This window comes from Panthera onca, chromosome X, assembly GCF_046562875.1.
Source record: "Panthera onca isolate mPanOnc1 chromosome X, mPanOnc1 haplotype 2, whole genome shotgun sequence".
Lineage (NCBI taxonomy): Eukaryota > Metazoa > Chordata > Mammalia > Carnivora > Felidae > Panthera > Panthera onca.
The window spans coordinates 6,822,056-6,840,097 of NC_138357.1; the positions used below are offsets into that span (position 1 = coordinate 6,822,056).

Here is an 18,042-nt window from a genome sequence, read left to right on the forward strand (position 1 = left end):
GTTCCCGAAACTAAGGTAAAAATAATAATAGCTACCATTCACTAGGCACCTACTTGGGCCAGGTACCTTGATTTACACACGTTATTTCTAATCTTTATAACAAACTCTCAAAATGAGTTTTACAACCCCCATTCTGGAAATAAAGAAACGAAGGATCAAAGTAACCTGTGCAAGGCCACCAATTTAATGCATTACCAGTTGCCCTGCATATTCATTTCCCAAACATTTTAGACATGTGAGAGTTTGGTCTACTTTGTCGTTATATAACTAGGCAATCTATTCTCAATTCTACCCGGCCCACAGTGACTTCCCTCCCCAGGCTGGAGTGCATCTGGAATACCATGATCAGGGCCCGGTCAGAGATGGTATGGACTTACTATGTGCAGAATTCTTTGCTATTGGCATCATTCAAAGATCACTTTCCAGGAATGGAAATCATAGAAGAGATTTTAAATCACAAAAGAGACTGGACTGGATGATTAAGATCTCATCTAATGCTGAGCTTCTGTTATTTAAAAATTTTTTTAATGGGGGGGCGCCTGGGTGGCTCAGTCGGTTGAGCGTCCAACTTCGGCTCAGGTCATGATCTTGCGGTCCATGAGTTCGAGTCCCGCATAGGGCTCTGTGCTGACAGAGCCTGGAGCCTGTTTCAGATTCTGTGTCTCCCTCTCTCTCTCTGCCCCTCCCCCGTTCACCCCGTTCATGCTCTGTCTCTCTCTGTCTCAAAAAAATAATAAATGTTAAAAAAAATTTTTAATGTTTATTCATTTTTGAGAGAGAGAGAGACAGAGTGTGAGCAGGGGAGGGGCAGAGAGAGATGAGACACAGAATCTGAGGAAGGCTCCAGGCTCTGAGCTGTCAGCGCAGAGCCCAACACGGGCCTCGAACCCATGAACCGTGAGATCAACACCTGAGCCAAAGTTGGGTGCTTAACTGACTGAGTCACCCAGGTGCCCCTGAGCTTCTGTTATTTTATACTGCAGTTGGATCTGATGGACTTTATGCCAGATACTAAAATTAACTTTCAGACTTAAATTACTGAGACATTGTATTTTGAAGAACAAAAAGGGTAGAAAATTTTTACCAGGTGTTAAGTATATAATTTTGTCCAAAGAGAGAAGGACTGTGTGACCTCTCAAGCTTCCCTGTCAATCTATCTCAAGGTTATCACTTTAATGTGCAAGAGATAAATCTTTTACGAACAACAGCCTAATGACAAAACAGCAGACTTTTTTTTAGTGCTTAAGTGGGAAGAGTGTTCCTTTTCAAAAATACAGGAGAGGAAATAAATTGGTTAAAAGTATTTCCCATTTTATGAACTTGTAGTTATTCTTTCCAAAGAAACAGCATATACATTTTATAAATAATTAATCACTGTTTTTTAAAGATTTGAATCAACCTGGGTCAGATGTTTCTCTTAAAATGGAACCGTCTGATTTTGTTGGGTATCTCATACAATTGATTTTGACTCAATTTACTGTGCCAGGTTGAAGGAATATTTTGGAAATGCAGATATTCTTATTTAGACTGTTTTTATTTATTTACTTTTTTAATTTTGATTTTTCTAAATATGAAATTTATTGTCAAATTGGTTTCCATACAACACCCAGTGCTCATCCCAACAGGCACCCTCCTCAATACCCATCACCCACCCTCCCCTCCCTCCCACCTCCCATCAACCTTCAGTTTGTTCTGTTAAGAGTCTCTTATGTTTTGGCTCCCTCCCTCTCTAATCTCTTCTTTCTTTTTTTTTCTTCCCCTCCCCCATGGTCTTCTGTTAAGTTTCTTAGGATACACATAAGAGTGAAAAGGTGGCTTCACTGTTTGTATAATGTTGTTATTAGAGGTAATTATGGAACAGTTTATGTCTGTTATCTTCATTAGCTCTAAAGCTTAAATCATCAGGGCACCTGGGTGGCTCAGTTGATTAAGCATCCGACTTTGGCTCGGGTCATGATCTCACAGTTTGTGAGTTTGAGCCCTGTGTCAGGCTCTGCACTGACAGCTCAGAGCCTGGAGTCTGCTTCAGATTCTGTCTCCCTCTCTCTCTCTGCCCCTCCCCTGCTTGTGCTCTCTCTTCCTCAAAAATAAATAAACATTTCTAAAAAAAAGCTTAAATCATCATTTGTTGTTTATGACCAACTTTGGCACTCTCACTAAGCCATTCATTTAGCTTCACAACATAACACCTTCTCAAATTTCTTTCTTTTTTAAAGATTTTATTATTTTTATGTTTTTTAAGTAAACTCTATGGCCAATGTAGGGCTCAAACTTACGACCCAAAATCAACAGTCACAGGCTCTACTGACTGAGCCAGCTAGGCAGCCCTCAAATTTCTCTTTCTTCACTCAACTTGAACATGGTGGTTTTTAAAATTTACTTAAGGGGCTCATTTATTTTGCTATTCTCATTAGTAGTAGGTATTATAATGCCTGTTTTGTACTTGATGAAACCAGTATAGAGAAAAATGAGGAGACTTCTGCAAGATCACAGAAGAATTCAGTGGCAGAATCTGAAATTAAACAAACGGATATAATTTTGTGCTTACTTATGTACATCAAATTCTGTTAGAATAAATTCCACATGATTTTTAATAAAAGCTTCATCTTTGTAATTCACATATGTCAATTTATTTGAAGCTTCTCCTTGAAAGGGTACCACATGTTGCAGAAAATGAAACACGTTTATTTGTGGTTAATAATTCTCAGGGGTCATCATGTGCTTGATAAACACATTATATACAGAATCACAAAAAGATGATGTGACTCGAAACCTGAACTTTTTATCATTAAAACAGATGGGAAAACATCTGGTATATTCCATAACATCAGAGCCACACAGTACCCTGATTAATGATATAGAAGGCATTAATTTCACAATACTGGGTCAGTGACTAAATTTCAGGCAATACCATTAAGGTAAGTTGTGAAAGGTTTAGATATTTGTGAAGGAAAAGTATTTCTATAAAGAGTAACCTGCATTTATGAAATGTCTTAAAAATACTGTCTCAGGTCATCCTCACAATTCTTTGTGGTAAATATTTTCATTAAAGCTGAGGACACTGAGGTTCACAGATGCTATCTTGCCTACGGCAAAGGGTTGAGTCAGGATTAAAACCCAGGTCTATCTCACTCCATTGCCAATAGACCACACTGCCTCCTAACCATTTAACTACTCTTTACAAAATGAGGACACTGGGAGGGGAAAAAAAAGAACTTACTTGTTGGAAAGAAAAAATTGAACAGAGCTTCCCATGAAGAAGTTTTTTCTGGAGTTTGTCCATCAGCATTTTCACTGCTCCACACATTATATTCACTTGAAGACACAGAATTTGAGGACCCTTAAGAAAAAGTGAAATTATTAATCCCAACATATATAAAGCATTGATCACTCTCTATGGTCCTTTAACAGTAACTATCCTTTGCTTAAATTAACTATGGAAAGCCTAAGAGCTAAGATATTATACTTAAATCTCATAACAGCTTAGGTACTATTAATAATCAGAATGTGATTCTGCTGTGAAACTGAAAAACTAAGTATTAAATTTAAAAAATTAATTAATTTTAACATTCTTAAGCCATCTACCAACACATCCCATTGCTGTGCTGTAAACTAAATTACAATAGTGAAGTTGCCTCTGACAAACAGCATTGATATTCAGAGGCCCTATCAATTAACAACTTGGAAACAGTATGTATCCCAACTAAATCAGACCCCATCACAGAACCTCTTGGCATATATGTTGCCTTCTGTATTTACTGATAAAAATCAAGGCCTTGGACAATGTAAAACTTTCCTTTCCTTCTTCCTCAATACCTCAAAGAAACTGCATTTAGTTTTCTTTGCACGATTCCTTCCTATATAAGAGGAAAGTATATCTATCTTTGTTCACATAGCATGGATCTGTCCATATCATTCAATATTTGTCAACACTATCTTTAATAATTTCACAGTATTCCATTATGTGGCTCTATTACAACTGAATTAACCATCTCCCCATAGAAAGACATTTGTTAATCACAAGATATTCATATTATAAAGAACACTGCATAGAACTCATAGATACAAAGAAGAGACTGGTGGTTGCCAGAGGCAGGCAGTGGGGGTAGGTGAAATGGATTAAGGGAATTATAGGCACAAACTTCCAGTTACAAAATAAATAAGTCCTGGGGATGAAATGTACAGCATGCTTACTACAGGTAATAAAACCGTATTGCATAAAGTTGCTAAGAAAGTAGATCTTAAAAGTTTTCATCACAAGAAAAAAACATTTTGTAACTATGTCTGATGACAGATGTTAACTATAGTTACCGTGATCATTCTGCAATATACACAAATATCCCATCATTATCTTGTACACCTAAAACTAATATAATGTTGTATGTCAATTATACTTCAAGAATCAAAACAAAAAACAGAAAGAAAACTGCAATGATTATCATTGGAACCATATATTTGCAAACAGCTATGAAAATTTCCTTAGGATAAATTGGTAGGGAATGGCTCTTGATCTTGGCCACACTACCCTCCAGCAAGGCTGCCCCAAGGTACATTTCTACCAGTAGTGCAGGCAAGTACCAATATTCTTGCACTCTAGACTTTTTGTTGTTCTTTGCCAGTTTGGTGCCAAAATAATGGTATTCCTTTGGTTTAATTTGCACCTTTACGTTATCAGTGAGCTTACATCTTCCATAAATTGGTTGTATGGTAGAGAAATTTACCTTCAGTCTGCCACATATGTTAAAAATATTTTTCAAGGTAATCAGCTACATTTATATTTTTTATGATGTTTTGGGAAGTTCAAAAATTTTAAATGTTTTATGTAATCAAATCTATCAGTCTCTTCCTTTCCCATTTCTGCCTTTCAGGTCATGTTTAGAAAAACATTCTAAATTCTAAGATTTCCAAGGTGCCTGGGTGGCTCAGTCAGGTAAGCCTCTAACTCTTGATTTTGGATCAGCCCATGACCTCACATTCGTGAGACTGAGCCCCATGTCAAATGTGACAGCACAGAGCCTGCTTGGGATTCTCTCTCTCCCTCTCTCTCTGCCATTCCTCTGCTCTTGCATGTGCACACACACTCTCTCTCTTCTCCTTCTCTCTCAAAATGAAAGTTCATTTCATTTCTTCATAATCATATTATCACTAAATATAGAGTGATATATAGTGATATAATATATATATATGATATATATATATAGTGCATATATATATAATATATATATATAAATATCACTAAATATATGCCTCCTTTCTTTCCAATACTAACAGCTCATTTCTTTTTTTTCTCTCACTGCATTGCCTAGAACTTCTGAAACCATGGTGAGAAAAAAAAGGCTATGATAATGGGCACACTACAGTTGATCCTGACTTTAATGTGAAAGCACTAGTGTTTCATCATTAAGTATAATTTTGGCTACTGGCTTAGGATAGATATTTTTTATTAAATTAAGGGTACACTGCTCTAGTCCTAGTTTACTACAAATTTTCTCGTTTTTTTTTTTTTCATTTTTTATTCAAGAACGGAAGTGGGGAAAAATTTTTTTAATGTGAAACAAATTTTTTTTAAAAGGCGGGGGGGTGCCAAGGTGGCTCAGTCGGTTAAGGGTCCGACTTCGGCTCAGGTCATGATCTCAATCAAGGTCCATGATTTCAAGCCCCGCGTCAGGGTCTGTGCTCACAGCTCACAGCCTGGAGCCTGCTTTGGATTCTGTGTCTCCCTCTCTCTCTGCTCCTCCCCTGCTTACGCTCTGTCTCTCTCTCTCTCTCTCAAAAATAAATAAATGTTAAAAAAATTTAAGAATGGAAGTGGGATTTTATCAAATGTTTTTAATACTTACTGCCACGATATTTCCCCCTGACTATTAATTGTTAAATATTAATATATCTCCCAATATTAAAATATTCTTGCATCCCTTCCAAAACCAGACAGAGACCCCACTAAAAAGGAGAAGTATAGAACAATTTCCCTGATGAACACAGATGCAAAAATCCTCAACAAGACATTAGCCAACAGGATCCAACAATACATTAAAAAAAATTATTCACCACGACCAAATGGGATTTATACGGGATGCAGGGCTGGTTCAATATGTGCAAAACAATTAACATGATTCATCACATCAATAAAAGAAAGGACAAGAACCATATGATCCTCTCAATAGATGCAGAGAAAGCATTTGACAAAATACAACATTCTTTCTTGATAAAAATCCTCAAGAAAGTAGGGATTGAAGGATCATACCTCGAGATCATAAAAGCCACATATGAATGACCCAATGCTAATATCATCCTCAATGGGGAAAAACTGAGAGCTTTCCCCCTAAGGTCAGGAACAAGACAGGGATGTCCACTCTCGCCACTGTTACTCACCACAGTTTTGGAAGTCTTAGCCTCCACAATCAGACAACACAAAGAAATAAAAAGCATCCAAATTGGCCAGGAGGGGTCAAACTTTCACTCTTCACAGATGACATGATACTCTATATGGAAAACCCAAAATATTCCACCAAAAAACTGCTAGATTCATGAATTCAGCAAAGTTGCAGGATATAAAATCAATGCACAGAAATCAGTTGCATTCCTATTCACCAATAATGAAGCAACAGAAAGAGAAATCAAGGAATCGATCCAATTTGCAATTGCACCAAAAACCATAAAATACCTAGGAATAAATCTAACCAAAGAGGTGAAAAATCTATACACTGAAAACTATAGAAAGCTTATGAAAGAAATTGAAGAAGACACAAAAAAATGGGAAAAGATTCCATGGTCTTGGACAGGAAGAACAAATATTGTTAAAATGTCGATACTACCCAAAGCAATCTACATATTCAATGCAATCCCTATCAAAATAACACCAGCATTCTTCACAGAACTAGAACAAATAATCCTAAAATTTGTATGGGACCAGAAAAGACCCCGAATAGCCAAAGCAATCTTGAAAAAGAAAACCAAAGCAGGAGGTATCACAATCTGGGACGTCAAGCTATACTACAAAGCTGTCCTCATCAAGACAGTATGGTACTGGCACAAGAACAGACACTCAGATCAATGGAACAGAATAGAGAACCCAGAAATGGACCCACAAACGTATTGCCAACTAATCTTTGACAAAGCAGGAAAGAATATCCATTGGAATAAAGACAGTCTCTTCAGCAAGTGGTGCTGGGAAAACTGGACAGTGACATGAAGAAGAATGAACCTGGACCACTTTCTTACACCATACACAAAAATAAACTCAAAATGGATGAAAGACCTAAACATAAGACAGGAAGTCATCAAAATCCTAGAGAAGAAAGCAGACAAAAACCTCTTAGACCTCAGCTGCTGCAACTCCTTACTCAACACGTCTCTGGAGGCAAGGGAAACAAAAGCAAAAATGAACTATTGGGACCTCATCAAAACAAAAATCTTCTGCACGCTGAAGGGAACAATCAACAAAACTAAAAGGCAACTGACAGAATGGGAGAATGTATTTGCAAATGACATATCCAATAAAGGGTTAGTAGCCAAAATCTATAAAGAACTTATCAAACTCAACACCCAAAAAACAAATAATCCAGTGAAGGAATGGGCAAAAGACATGAATAGACACTTCTCCAAAGAAGACATCCAGGTGGCCAACCGACACGTGAAAAAATGCTCCACATCACTCATCATCAGGGAAATACAAATCAAAACCACAATGAGATGCCACCTTACACCTGACAGAATGGCTAACATTAACAAATCAGGCAACAACAGATGTTGGCGAGGATGTGGAGAAAGAGGATCTCTTTTGCATTGTTGGTGGGAATGCAAGCTGGTGCAGCCACTCTGGAAAACAGGATGGAGGTTCCTCAAAAAACTAAAATAGAACTACCCTACGACCCAGCAATTGCACTACTAGGTATTTATCCAATGGATACAGGTGTGCTGTTTCAAAGGGACACATGCACCCCCATGTTTATGGCAGCACGATCAACAATAGCCAAAGTATGGAAAGAGCCCAAATGTCCATGGATGGATGAATGGATAAAGAAGATGTGGTATATATATACAATGGAGTGTTACTCGGCAATCAAAAAGAATGAAATCTTGCCATTTGCAACTACATGGATGGAATTGGAGGGGATTATGCTAAGCGAAATTAGTCAGAGAAAGACAAATATCATATGACTTCACTCCTATGAGGACTTTAAGAGACAAAACAGATGAACATAAGGGAAGGGAAACAAAAATAATATAAAAACAGGGAGGGGGACAACACATAACAGACTCTTAAATATGGAGAACAGAGGGTTCCTGGAGGGGTTGTGGGAGGGGGGATGGGCTAAATGGGTCAGGGGCATTAAGGAATCTACTCCTGAAATCATTGCTGCACTATATGCTAACTAATTTGGATGTAAATTAAAAAAAAATTAAATTAAAAATTCTGAACAGACAAAAAAAAAATATTCTTGCATTCCTGAAATAAAGCCCACAAATGCTAATGCTTTATGTAGGATTTGTGGATCAACATTCCTAAGTAAAGTGTGTCTGCCTTTCCTTTTGTGCTATCTATGTAGGATTTGGCATGGGGTTTATATTTACTTCATAAAATAATATGGGAAGCTTCCCATCTTTTTTCTATACTGAAATTATTTAAACAGCATAGGAAATATTTGATCCACTAAAAGTTTGTGAAAACTCATCCATAAATAGTCTGACTGTATTTTGTGGAGGGAATAGTGCCTTAATAACATTTCACTTCTTTGTGCTCATGAGCCAATTTAGATTTTTATTTTCCTAGGAAATCATCCACTTACAAAATTATCATTAGGATGGAATTATAGGAATATTCACTTATAATTTTTAAATCTCCTTTACATCAATGATAATATTCTCTTTCTCATTTTAATGAGAGCAATTTCCACACACATACACTTGAGTAAGTATTCTCAGCCTGTAGGGTACTTTCTTATGATATGAACCTTATTATATGAATATGAGCTTTATTATACATGTTAAATCAAGTTACAGTGTATTATTCAAATGCTCAATATCCTTATTTTTTTTTCTAGAACTAAAAGATATGTATTACAGTCTCCCACCACAAGTGTGGTTCTGTCCATTTCTACTTGAATTTCTAAAACCATCTGTTTTATGTATTTTAACACTATGCATAAACGTTCATTCATGACAGTTTTATCTTCACTGTATATTACACATCTTAACAATATTTAAAATAACCGATTTTGTTCTGTTTGTTTTTCCTAACTCCTACTCATTCAATAGATACACATTTAATGCCTACTATATTCTAGGTTTGGAGGATACATTAGTGAACAAATCAGATAAGAACCCTGCCCTTGAAACTTAACAGAAAACCATGGGGGAGGGGATGGAAAAAAAAAGTTAGGGAGGGAGCCAAACCATAAGAGACTCTGAAAAACTGAGAACAAACTGAGGGTTGACGGGGGAGTGGGAGGGAGGGGGTGGGTGGGTGATGGGTATTGAGGAGGGCACCTGTTGGGATGAGTACTGGGTGTTGTATGGAAACCAATTTGACAATAAATTTCATATTAAAAAAAAAAAGGAGAAAAAAAAAAAAAAGAACCCTGCCCTCATGGGGCTTAAAGTACTGTGGAGAAAACAGGCAAAAAATAAGTAAACTAACAAATTAAATAATTACAAATTGCAGTGAGTGCTACAAAGAAAGTCGTATCAATACAGTATAAGGTAGGGGACCTACTTTAACTAGAGGATGGCCTAGCTGAGATAATATTTAAGCTTAAAAAAAGGATTAGAAGAAGCTGGGCACACAAAGGTCTTGGAAGAGTGCTTCCAGCACAGGGTACAAAAAATGAGATTAGTATTGCCAGGCATACTTCAACAGAGTAGAGGGCTCATTGTCCTACACCATATAGGAAAGGAACTACAATCGCAAGTGGCTCTGACAGGACCAGACACCGCCATTTGTTCACTTGGCGCTCCCCTTCCCCAACTGACTGTCCCAGCATCATCTGAAGGAAGTGTTGGCTGGCAGTAATAGCATACTGTGGCTTGAGTCTCCACTCTAGGTTATCTTCTACAGGTGGTGTGCTTTCTGGAGTCCCTCCAGGACAGAGATCATCCCCAACTCAAAGTACCCTAGCCTCCAGCTCCTACCAGACAAGCTTGGCCTTAGCCTGACGTGAAACGAAGGACGCTGCAACTTTTCTCAGTAGTATTTGGCCTGGCCTCCTCTCTATCTTTCAAAAATCCCTCCAAATTTCTGGCATATTGATGGCAGATGGCATCCTTCTTGGTTCCCTTGGTTTTCAACCATTATAGATCTCTTAGTCATTTCAACGGGCATTTGAAATAGAGGAAGCAATTAAACATTTACGCAGGTAGGCACCATCAGTGGCAGCCTGAACCAAGATTCTGCAGCATGTTTAACCTGCCCTCTACCACTGGTTTCTTCCCTACTCTGAAAGACAATTATTTACAAGTTGCTTTGAGCAGTATATCCCGTACCAACAGCATTACATGAGTTGATTTCAGGAGGAACACAGTTGTATATTTATGGATGTATTTATTTTTACTATTTATGTATTTATTTTAAAAGTGTAGAAAGAAATACATACAATTGTGTGTCTCTCTCTCTCTGTCTTACCATATGACTAGCATATCAAAACTACCATGACACCAAACAAGGTTGACATAACTCACTGCATGGTAAACCTTTATAAAATCCCCCTTAACATCTCTGTTCTTTCATCCCTGGGAGCAACTCAACTGTCCTTTTCTCTCTCCAAAATCTCCCATCAGCCCTCACCCAAGTCTTCTCAGATCTTCCTTTCCACCCTCTTAGGCTCCAGACTCTTTCCCCATCCTGAATTGCTTTTCATATGCAGAATAATTCCATCCTCTCTGCCTCTAATTTGCATCTGTACATTCACTAACATGCTCAGCAAACAAAAGATTAGGAGCCAGCTTCCTTAAATGGCAGCAAGAAATGGTAAAGAACCAATTATGTTTCCCAGTCGCAAAGAATTTTATTTTTAATTTTCCTGTTAAAAAATAAAAGACTGAAAATCTAACTACATTTCAGAAAACAAACAAACTCAAAGCTGCAGGCTCTATGGCTATGAGACCTGTGTAATCTACAGTCTGGCTCTTAGAAGGACCCTACTCTTGGTTTGATGTTCTTGAAATGTGTAATACGTTTTGAACAAGGGATCCCACCTTTTCATTATGCAGATTATGTTGCCAGCTCTGCTCTGCAGGGAGGTCTCTCAGATGAGGAACTGGATTAAATGGTGCGGAGACAGAATGGGAGCAGTGGCTAATGGCATATTGATGGCTAATGGTATCACACTGGAGAAGATTCTGCTGGGACTTTAGTAAGTAGAGGGTCTACCTATGCTGCAGTCTTTCTGGGCTTTGGCCTCGACCTGAATTTGCATTCTGGCACTGCCACATACTAGCTGGTGAGCTTCAAGTCAGTAAACCTCTCTATGCTTCAGTTTATTCATCTGCAAAATGGGGATACTATTTATTTTGAAGGATTAGAAGGATTAAATGAAGTCATAAATAAAGTGCTTAGTACAATGTAAAATGAGTAAACATGTTGTTATGTGCCTTTATTTTTATTGTTTATAATTTTAAATTTAATAACATTATCTTGTTTTCAGGATATTTATTTTTATAAATAATTCTCTTAATAGCAAATATGACCAGCTTTCCATTATAATTGTGCTACGCAGTTAGTGTGTCCTTTTAAAATAAATATATTTAAAAATAAATAAATAAAATAAAATAAATATATTTACATAAAAAAGTGAGGCAGTTTAAAAAAATATGAAAAACTGGTAACGTTAAGATAACCAAGAGCTGTGCAGGTGTTATACAAGTGACTGAGGCAGGAGAAACATTGATCTAGTGAAATCTCAGTTTTTAGACAGGGTAACTGAAACCTAAAGAGTAAAAGTGATTCATCACAGGTCACACAGCAAGTCAACGTCAGAATCAAGACCACTTGGGTTTCCTGGCTCTTAGTTCAGAGCTCCTCCAACCACACCACGTACAGAAATGGTTAAGGCAAGAGCAAGCTTGGTGCTTAATGAGGTACATGGCCAGTAGCCAGACCCTCTCTCAATGTGCACTGCCTCATTCACTCCCCAAGGATAGCAGATAAATGAAGTATTCTAATATAACACAGAAACCAGTCCCATGGTTTTGTCCATGGAGCTAAAGCATTGTGAAAATACCACCTATTAGTCAATCTTTTTTTTTTTTTTAAATCTCCCTGAAAAAGATGTGCAGTGAGGACTGATCCAATAGGTTACAGAGAGTTGGTGGGGGAGGAGGGGATCAAACTCCCAGTCCCGAATCCGCTAGTCTCCTCATCCTGTATGCCACTAGCCTATATGCCTTCTACATAAATATAACCTGAAAAGCAAAGTGGCTTGGGAGCCCAAATGACAATACAAAACTGGAGGTATCCCAGACTTGAGCTACCTCAAGTCCCTCAACTTCAATTTCCATTTGTGGCATTAAATCTAAGAGAACTCACAAGGGTCTGTCTAGAAAGGAGAAGGGAAATTTTAGCTCTAGGATCATATGCCCTGCTCTCACCATTAAACGCCAGCCTATGGCCAGATTATTTTACCCTTCCGTGTTTATTAGTTTGCTAGGGTTGTTGTAACAAAGCACCATAAACTAGGTGGCTTAAAACAACAGAAACTTATTATCTCACGGTTCTGGTGGCTAAAAGTCCAAAATTAAGATGTCAACAGGACTGGTTACTTCTGAGGCATGGAAGAAAAAGCCTCTCTCCTTGGCTTGTAGATGCCTATCTTCTTCCTGTGTTTATTCATTTGGTCTTTCCCTCTATGAATGTCTAACTCTGTGTCCAGATTTCCCCTTTTTCATAAGGATACCTACCAGTCCTATTGGATTAGTGCTCACTTCAGTTTAACTTGATTAACTCTATAAAGACCTCTTCTCTAAAAAGGTCACATTCTCAGGTACTTGGGGTTAAAATTCCAACTTTTTTTTATGGAAGGAAGGGACACAATTCCACCCATAACACAGTGCATTTAGTTACATTCATTAAGTTAAATCATTCAAAATGCAAAATGATACTTAATCCATCTAGTCATAGATCACCTCCTCAGAATCTGGGAAATCTGACAATATAAAGAATGAATCATGGATTATTTTAGGAGAAAACATGTTAAACCTATATTGGAAAAAGTCCCCATGGAAATAAAGAAATCACACTGAATAACAGTATTCTTTTTTTGTAAGAGTTCTACTCAAAATAGAAACAGAAAATGAAGAACTCATGGACTAAGAAAAACATGATGTACAATTTATAGTTTTGTTTTTTAACTTTCTTTTTCAGAGAATGAAAAAGCCCTCAGTTTGTAAGGCTCTCAAATGTATTTGTAACTAACATTTACAAATACAGTAAAAGTAATTCAGAAATACTTTGGTATTTTAGATGAATAGTAGGAAAAATGAATAATTTGAAGTAATATGATTTGCAAGCAATCATTTAAAAAGTACCTTAAGATATTTGTCAAAGAACAGAAATCATATTTTCCTAACTTATGTAAAATAGCTGATAAAAGAATGCACAGGATATACATTATTTAACTTTGAATTTCATCCTTCACCAAAAGTTATAAACCCACAACTTTATGACACAGTATACAGAAGCCTTTGTTCCATTTACTTACAATGCCCCTGCCCAGTTTTTGCCTCCTTCTTTGACTGTGGGAGAACATTGGCTGGGGGGATGGAAGGCACTGGAGCAGGCAGGGAGAGAGAAGTCATTGAGATTAGAGGTGGGGATGGTAGAAGCGCTTTGGGCTTGAGGCTGGGGCTTGAGAGAGGGAGGAAGGCTGTGGAAACGCCAAGGCCTTTGTACAGATGAGGAGACAGAGTACCACTGTGAGGGAGTTGGGAGGGAGGGCAGGCCACAGGAGGTAAGGTAGAGAAGGCCCTTTTGAGAAGGCCGACTTGGAGCTAAGGAGAGAGGCTGTGGGGAAAGGAAAAGTATTCGAGTGGGGGCAAGAAATATTTGGAGAAGGAACTGAGAAAGACTTTCAGCGAGGAGAGTGAGGCAGCAAGACCACGGAGTAAAATGAAGGAAAAGAAGACTTGGGGGAAGAGGGAGACAGTGCCTTTGAGTGGAGAAGGAGGAGAAACCTGTGAGTGGGGAGATGCGGGGGGAGGCTTTGGAGGGCTGAAAGAGGCATCTAAGAGGACAGTGAGTGAAGAAGGCCTGGAGGAGGGTAAATGAGGAGGTAACAGAAGGATTTTGACTGAGGGAAGGAAGGGCTTTGTGAAGGTAAGTTAGAGAGAGGACAATGTGAATGAAGGTGTTTTCGAAGGGAGGGGAGGGAGGGAAGACCTTGTGTGAGAGAAGTAAAGGGCTTTGTGAGATTAAGAAGACCAGCTTTTGAATGAGGGAAGAGGAGGCCTGTAAGGTGAGCCAAGAAAAGTCTGTGGGGAGGTGAAGAATGAAAGGACCTTGATTGAAAGTTGAGAAGAATTTTTGAGCTATAATGATGGAGGGAAGACATTTGTGAACTGCGGTGATGAAGAGAAAGCTTTTAGGAGTGTAAGTAAAGAAAAGAACTTCCTTAAGGAAAAGGGTGAAAGAGGGAAGCCGATTATGAGAGTAAAGGAGGCAGAGGAGGCAACCATAAAAGAAGGGAAGGCCTTGGTATGGGGAAGTGAGCAAGGAAAGGTCTCTGTGAAGGGAGGTGATGGAGAAAGGAATTTGAGAGGTGAGGTAAGGGGGGTTAGTAAGATGAGTTTAGAGGTGGAAGAGCTTTAAGGGAGGGTAAAATGGAGGCTAGTACTTTGATTTTTGCATGTTGATCTTATACCCTGCAGCTCTGCTGAATTTGCAAGATCAACATGAAAAAATCAATTGTGCTTCTATACACCAGCAATGAACAATCCAAAAAGGAAATTAAGAAAACAATTCTGTTTACAGCAGCATTCAAAAGAACTAAATATCTAGGAATAAAATGTACCCAATGAGGTTAACGACAAAACATCGCTGAAGACATCTCATATTTATGGGTTGAAAGACTTAATATTGTTAAGATGGCAAGACTGCCCAAAGTGATCTACAGATTCGTAGCAATCCCTATCAGAACTTCAGTGGCCTTGGGAATGCAAGCTGGTGCAGCCACTCTGGAAAACAGTATGGAGGTTCCTCAAAAAACTAAAAATAGAACTACCCTACGACCCAGCAATTGCACTACTAGGTATTTATCCAATGGATACAGGTGTGCTGTTTCGAAGGGACACATGCACCCCCATGTTTATGGCAGCATTACCAACAATAGCCAAAGTATGGAAAGAGCCCAAATGTCCATGGATGGATGAATGGATAAAGAAGAGATGGTATATATATACGATGGAGTACTACTCGGCAATCAAAAAGAATGAAATCTTGCCATTTGCAACTACATGGATGGAACTGGAGGGGATTATGCTAAGCGAAATTATTCAGTCAGAGAAAGACAAATATTGTATGACTTCACTCCTATGAGGACTTTAAGAGACAAAACAGATGAACATAAGGGAAGGGAAACAAAAATAATCGAAAAACAGGGAGGGGGACAAAACCGAAGAGACTCTTAAATATGGAAAACAAACAGAGGGTTCCTGGAGGGGGTGTGGGAGGGGGGATGGGCTAAATGGGGAAGGGGCATTAAGGAATCTACTCCTGAAATCATTGTTGCACTAGATGCTAACTAATTTGGATGTATAAAAAAAATTAAAAGAAAAACAAACTTCAGTGGCTTTTTTGCATAAATGGAAAAGCTGATCCTTAAAGTCACATGGAATTACAAGGGGCCTTGAATGCTCAAAACATTACGAATAAAAAACAAAATTGGGGAACTCACATGTCCCAATTTCTCAACTTGCTACAAAGCTATAGTAATCAAAAGAGGATGATACTGGCATAGGGATAGATACACAGACCAGTAGAATAAAACTTAAGAGTCCAGAAATAAATCCATAAATCTATGGTCAACTGATTTTCAACAAGGGTGGCAAGACCATTCAACGGGGAATGACTAGTCTCTTCAACAAATGGTGCCGAGACAGCTGGATATCCACATATAGAAAGAATGATGCTGGGCCCCTAACACACACCATATACAAAAACTAATTCAAAATGGATCCACAACCTACCTAGAAGGGCTAGAACCACAAAACTCTTTAAAGAAATCATAGAAATAAATCTTTATGACTTTCGATTTGGCAATGGATTCTTAGATATGACACCAAAAGCACAAGTGACAAAATAATTTAAAAAAACAAATTGGACTTCCTCAAAATTAGAAACTTTTGTCCACCAAAACAAACAAACAAACAAACAAACAAACACATTAACAAGAAAGTAAAAAGCCAACCTACAGAGTGGGAGAAAATATTTCCAATTCACATATCCGGAATATATAAAGAACTCTTACAACTCAATAACAAAACCACAAACAATCCAGTTAAAAATGGCCAAAGAACACGAACAGACATTTCTCCAAACATACAAATGTCTAAAAGCACGTGAAAAGATGCTCAGTATCATTAGTCTTTACAGGAATACTAACGAAATCCATAGTAAGATATCACTTATACAAACCAGGACGGTGATAACCAAAGAGGGGGAGGATACCAAATGCTGGTGAACTTGGGACCCTCGCACATCGTTCGTGGGCACGTAAAACGGTTCAATCGCTTTGTAGAACAGTTTAGGACTCCCTCAAAGAATTCAACACGGGATTCCCACATGCCCCAGCAATTTTACTCCCAGGGGCAGGCCCGAGAGACCTGGTACCGCGAAACCTTGTACGGGGACATCCGCGGCACTGTTAGCCACCACAGCCAACACCCGGAAGTGAGCCAAACGCCCACCAAGTGAGAAACGGAGACACGAAATGCGAAATATTCACACCACAGCATATCGTTCGGCCACTGAACAGAAAGAAGGGGCGACGCCTGCTCGCACGGGCGTAAATCTCGAGAACGCGACGCGAAGCGGGAGAAGCCGGGTCCAGGACACAGGTTCCGTGTTCCGTGGGAACGACCCGTCCCACCGAAGGTACACGCGCAGACGCGGCCGGCCAGGGCGGCGGCCGGGGGGCCGGGGGGTGAGGGGGCCCGCGGGGGGCGGGGGGGGACTCACAGGCGCTCACGTAGTAGCACAGCCCGAGCAGCAGGGCGCACGAGGCGAGCAAGAGCAGCCCGAGGCACCGGTGGGCCCACAGCTTCAGCAGAGCGCCGTGCGTCGAGGCCCCGACGGCGCCCAGGGACGCCCGCCAGCCCGCCTGAGGCGCGGCCGTCGCGCCATCCTCGCGCCCGGGGACGCTGCCTCCCGGGTGCGACTCGTCGGCCGGGGTCTCCCCGGTGCACCCCGCGTCGCAGCTTATCACCCTGGAGTGCGGCCCCTTCAGCGAGCCGATCTTCGACCTGGTCCTCTTCCGCAGCGACCTCCTGTCAGAAGGCATGGCTCCGGACGGCAGCCTCGCCGAGACGACGCCTCCGGACGGCAGGCCCGTCTCCCACAAGCCCCCGGGCGGCGACGCTGGCGTGGCACCCCCTCGGCCGCGCGTGCCAACCGTCGTCCCCAGGCCCCGCCCCTTTCTGACGGCTATGGGCGGGGCGGGGGTGGTGCCTGGGGCCCTCCCCCAATCAAGGCCCGGCCCGCTAGCGCTTGTGGAACGCCGTCGAAGGGACGAACGAATGGGGCCGAGGCCCGCGCCGCGTGCGCGTCCGCTCGTCCCAGACGGCACAACGCCTCGCGAGAATCCGGCTCCAGCCTTGGCTGCTGATTGTCCCTCAGATTCAGTCCCTGTGACGCGCTGTGGGCTGTGCGGTCCCAACGGTTAGTGCCCGCGGGGCTCAAGACGGTAGCCACTAGCCACATGTGGCCGTTTAAACGTCAATTCTAATTCATTAACATTAAACCGAACAGGGGGGCCGCGGTAGCTCAGGTCCTGATCTCACGGGTTGGTGAGCTCGAGCCCTGCCTCTGCACTGACAGCGGGGAGCCTGCTTGGG

At 40.3% G+C, this 18,042-nt stretch overlaps 1 protein-coding gene across 1 annotated transcript in view; it reads right to left on the reverse strand.

The window, feature by feature from the left end:
- Positions 1 to 17,584, reverse strand: part of FMR1NB (FMR1 neighbor) — a 40,112-nt gene extending 22,528 nt beyond the window's left edge. The window contains exons 1-2 of the mRNA XM_081792446.1: positions 17,168 to 17,584; positions 3,221 to 3,340 (exon numbers count right to left, since the gene is read on the reverse strand). Coding sequence (XP_081648572.1) covers positions 3,221 to 3,340; positions 17,168 to 17,489 — 442 coding nt within the window. The 5' untranslated portion in view covers positions 17,490 to 17,584. The remainder of the gene's footprint in view (positions 1 to 3,220; positions 3,341 to 17,167) is intronic.
- Between the last annotated feature and the right edge of the window lie 458 nt (positions 17,585 to 18,042).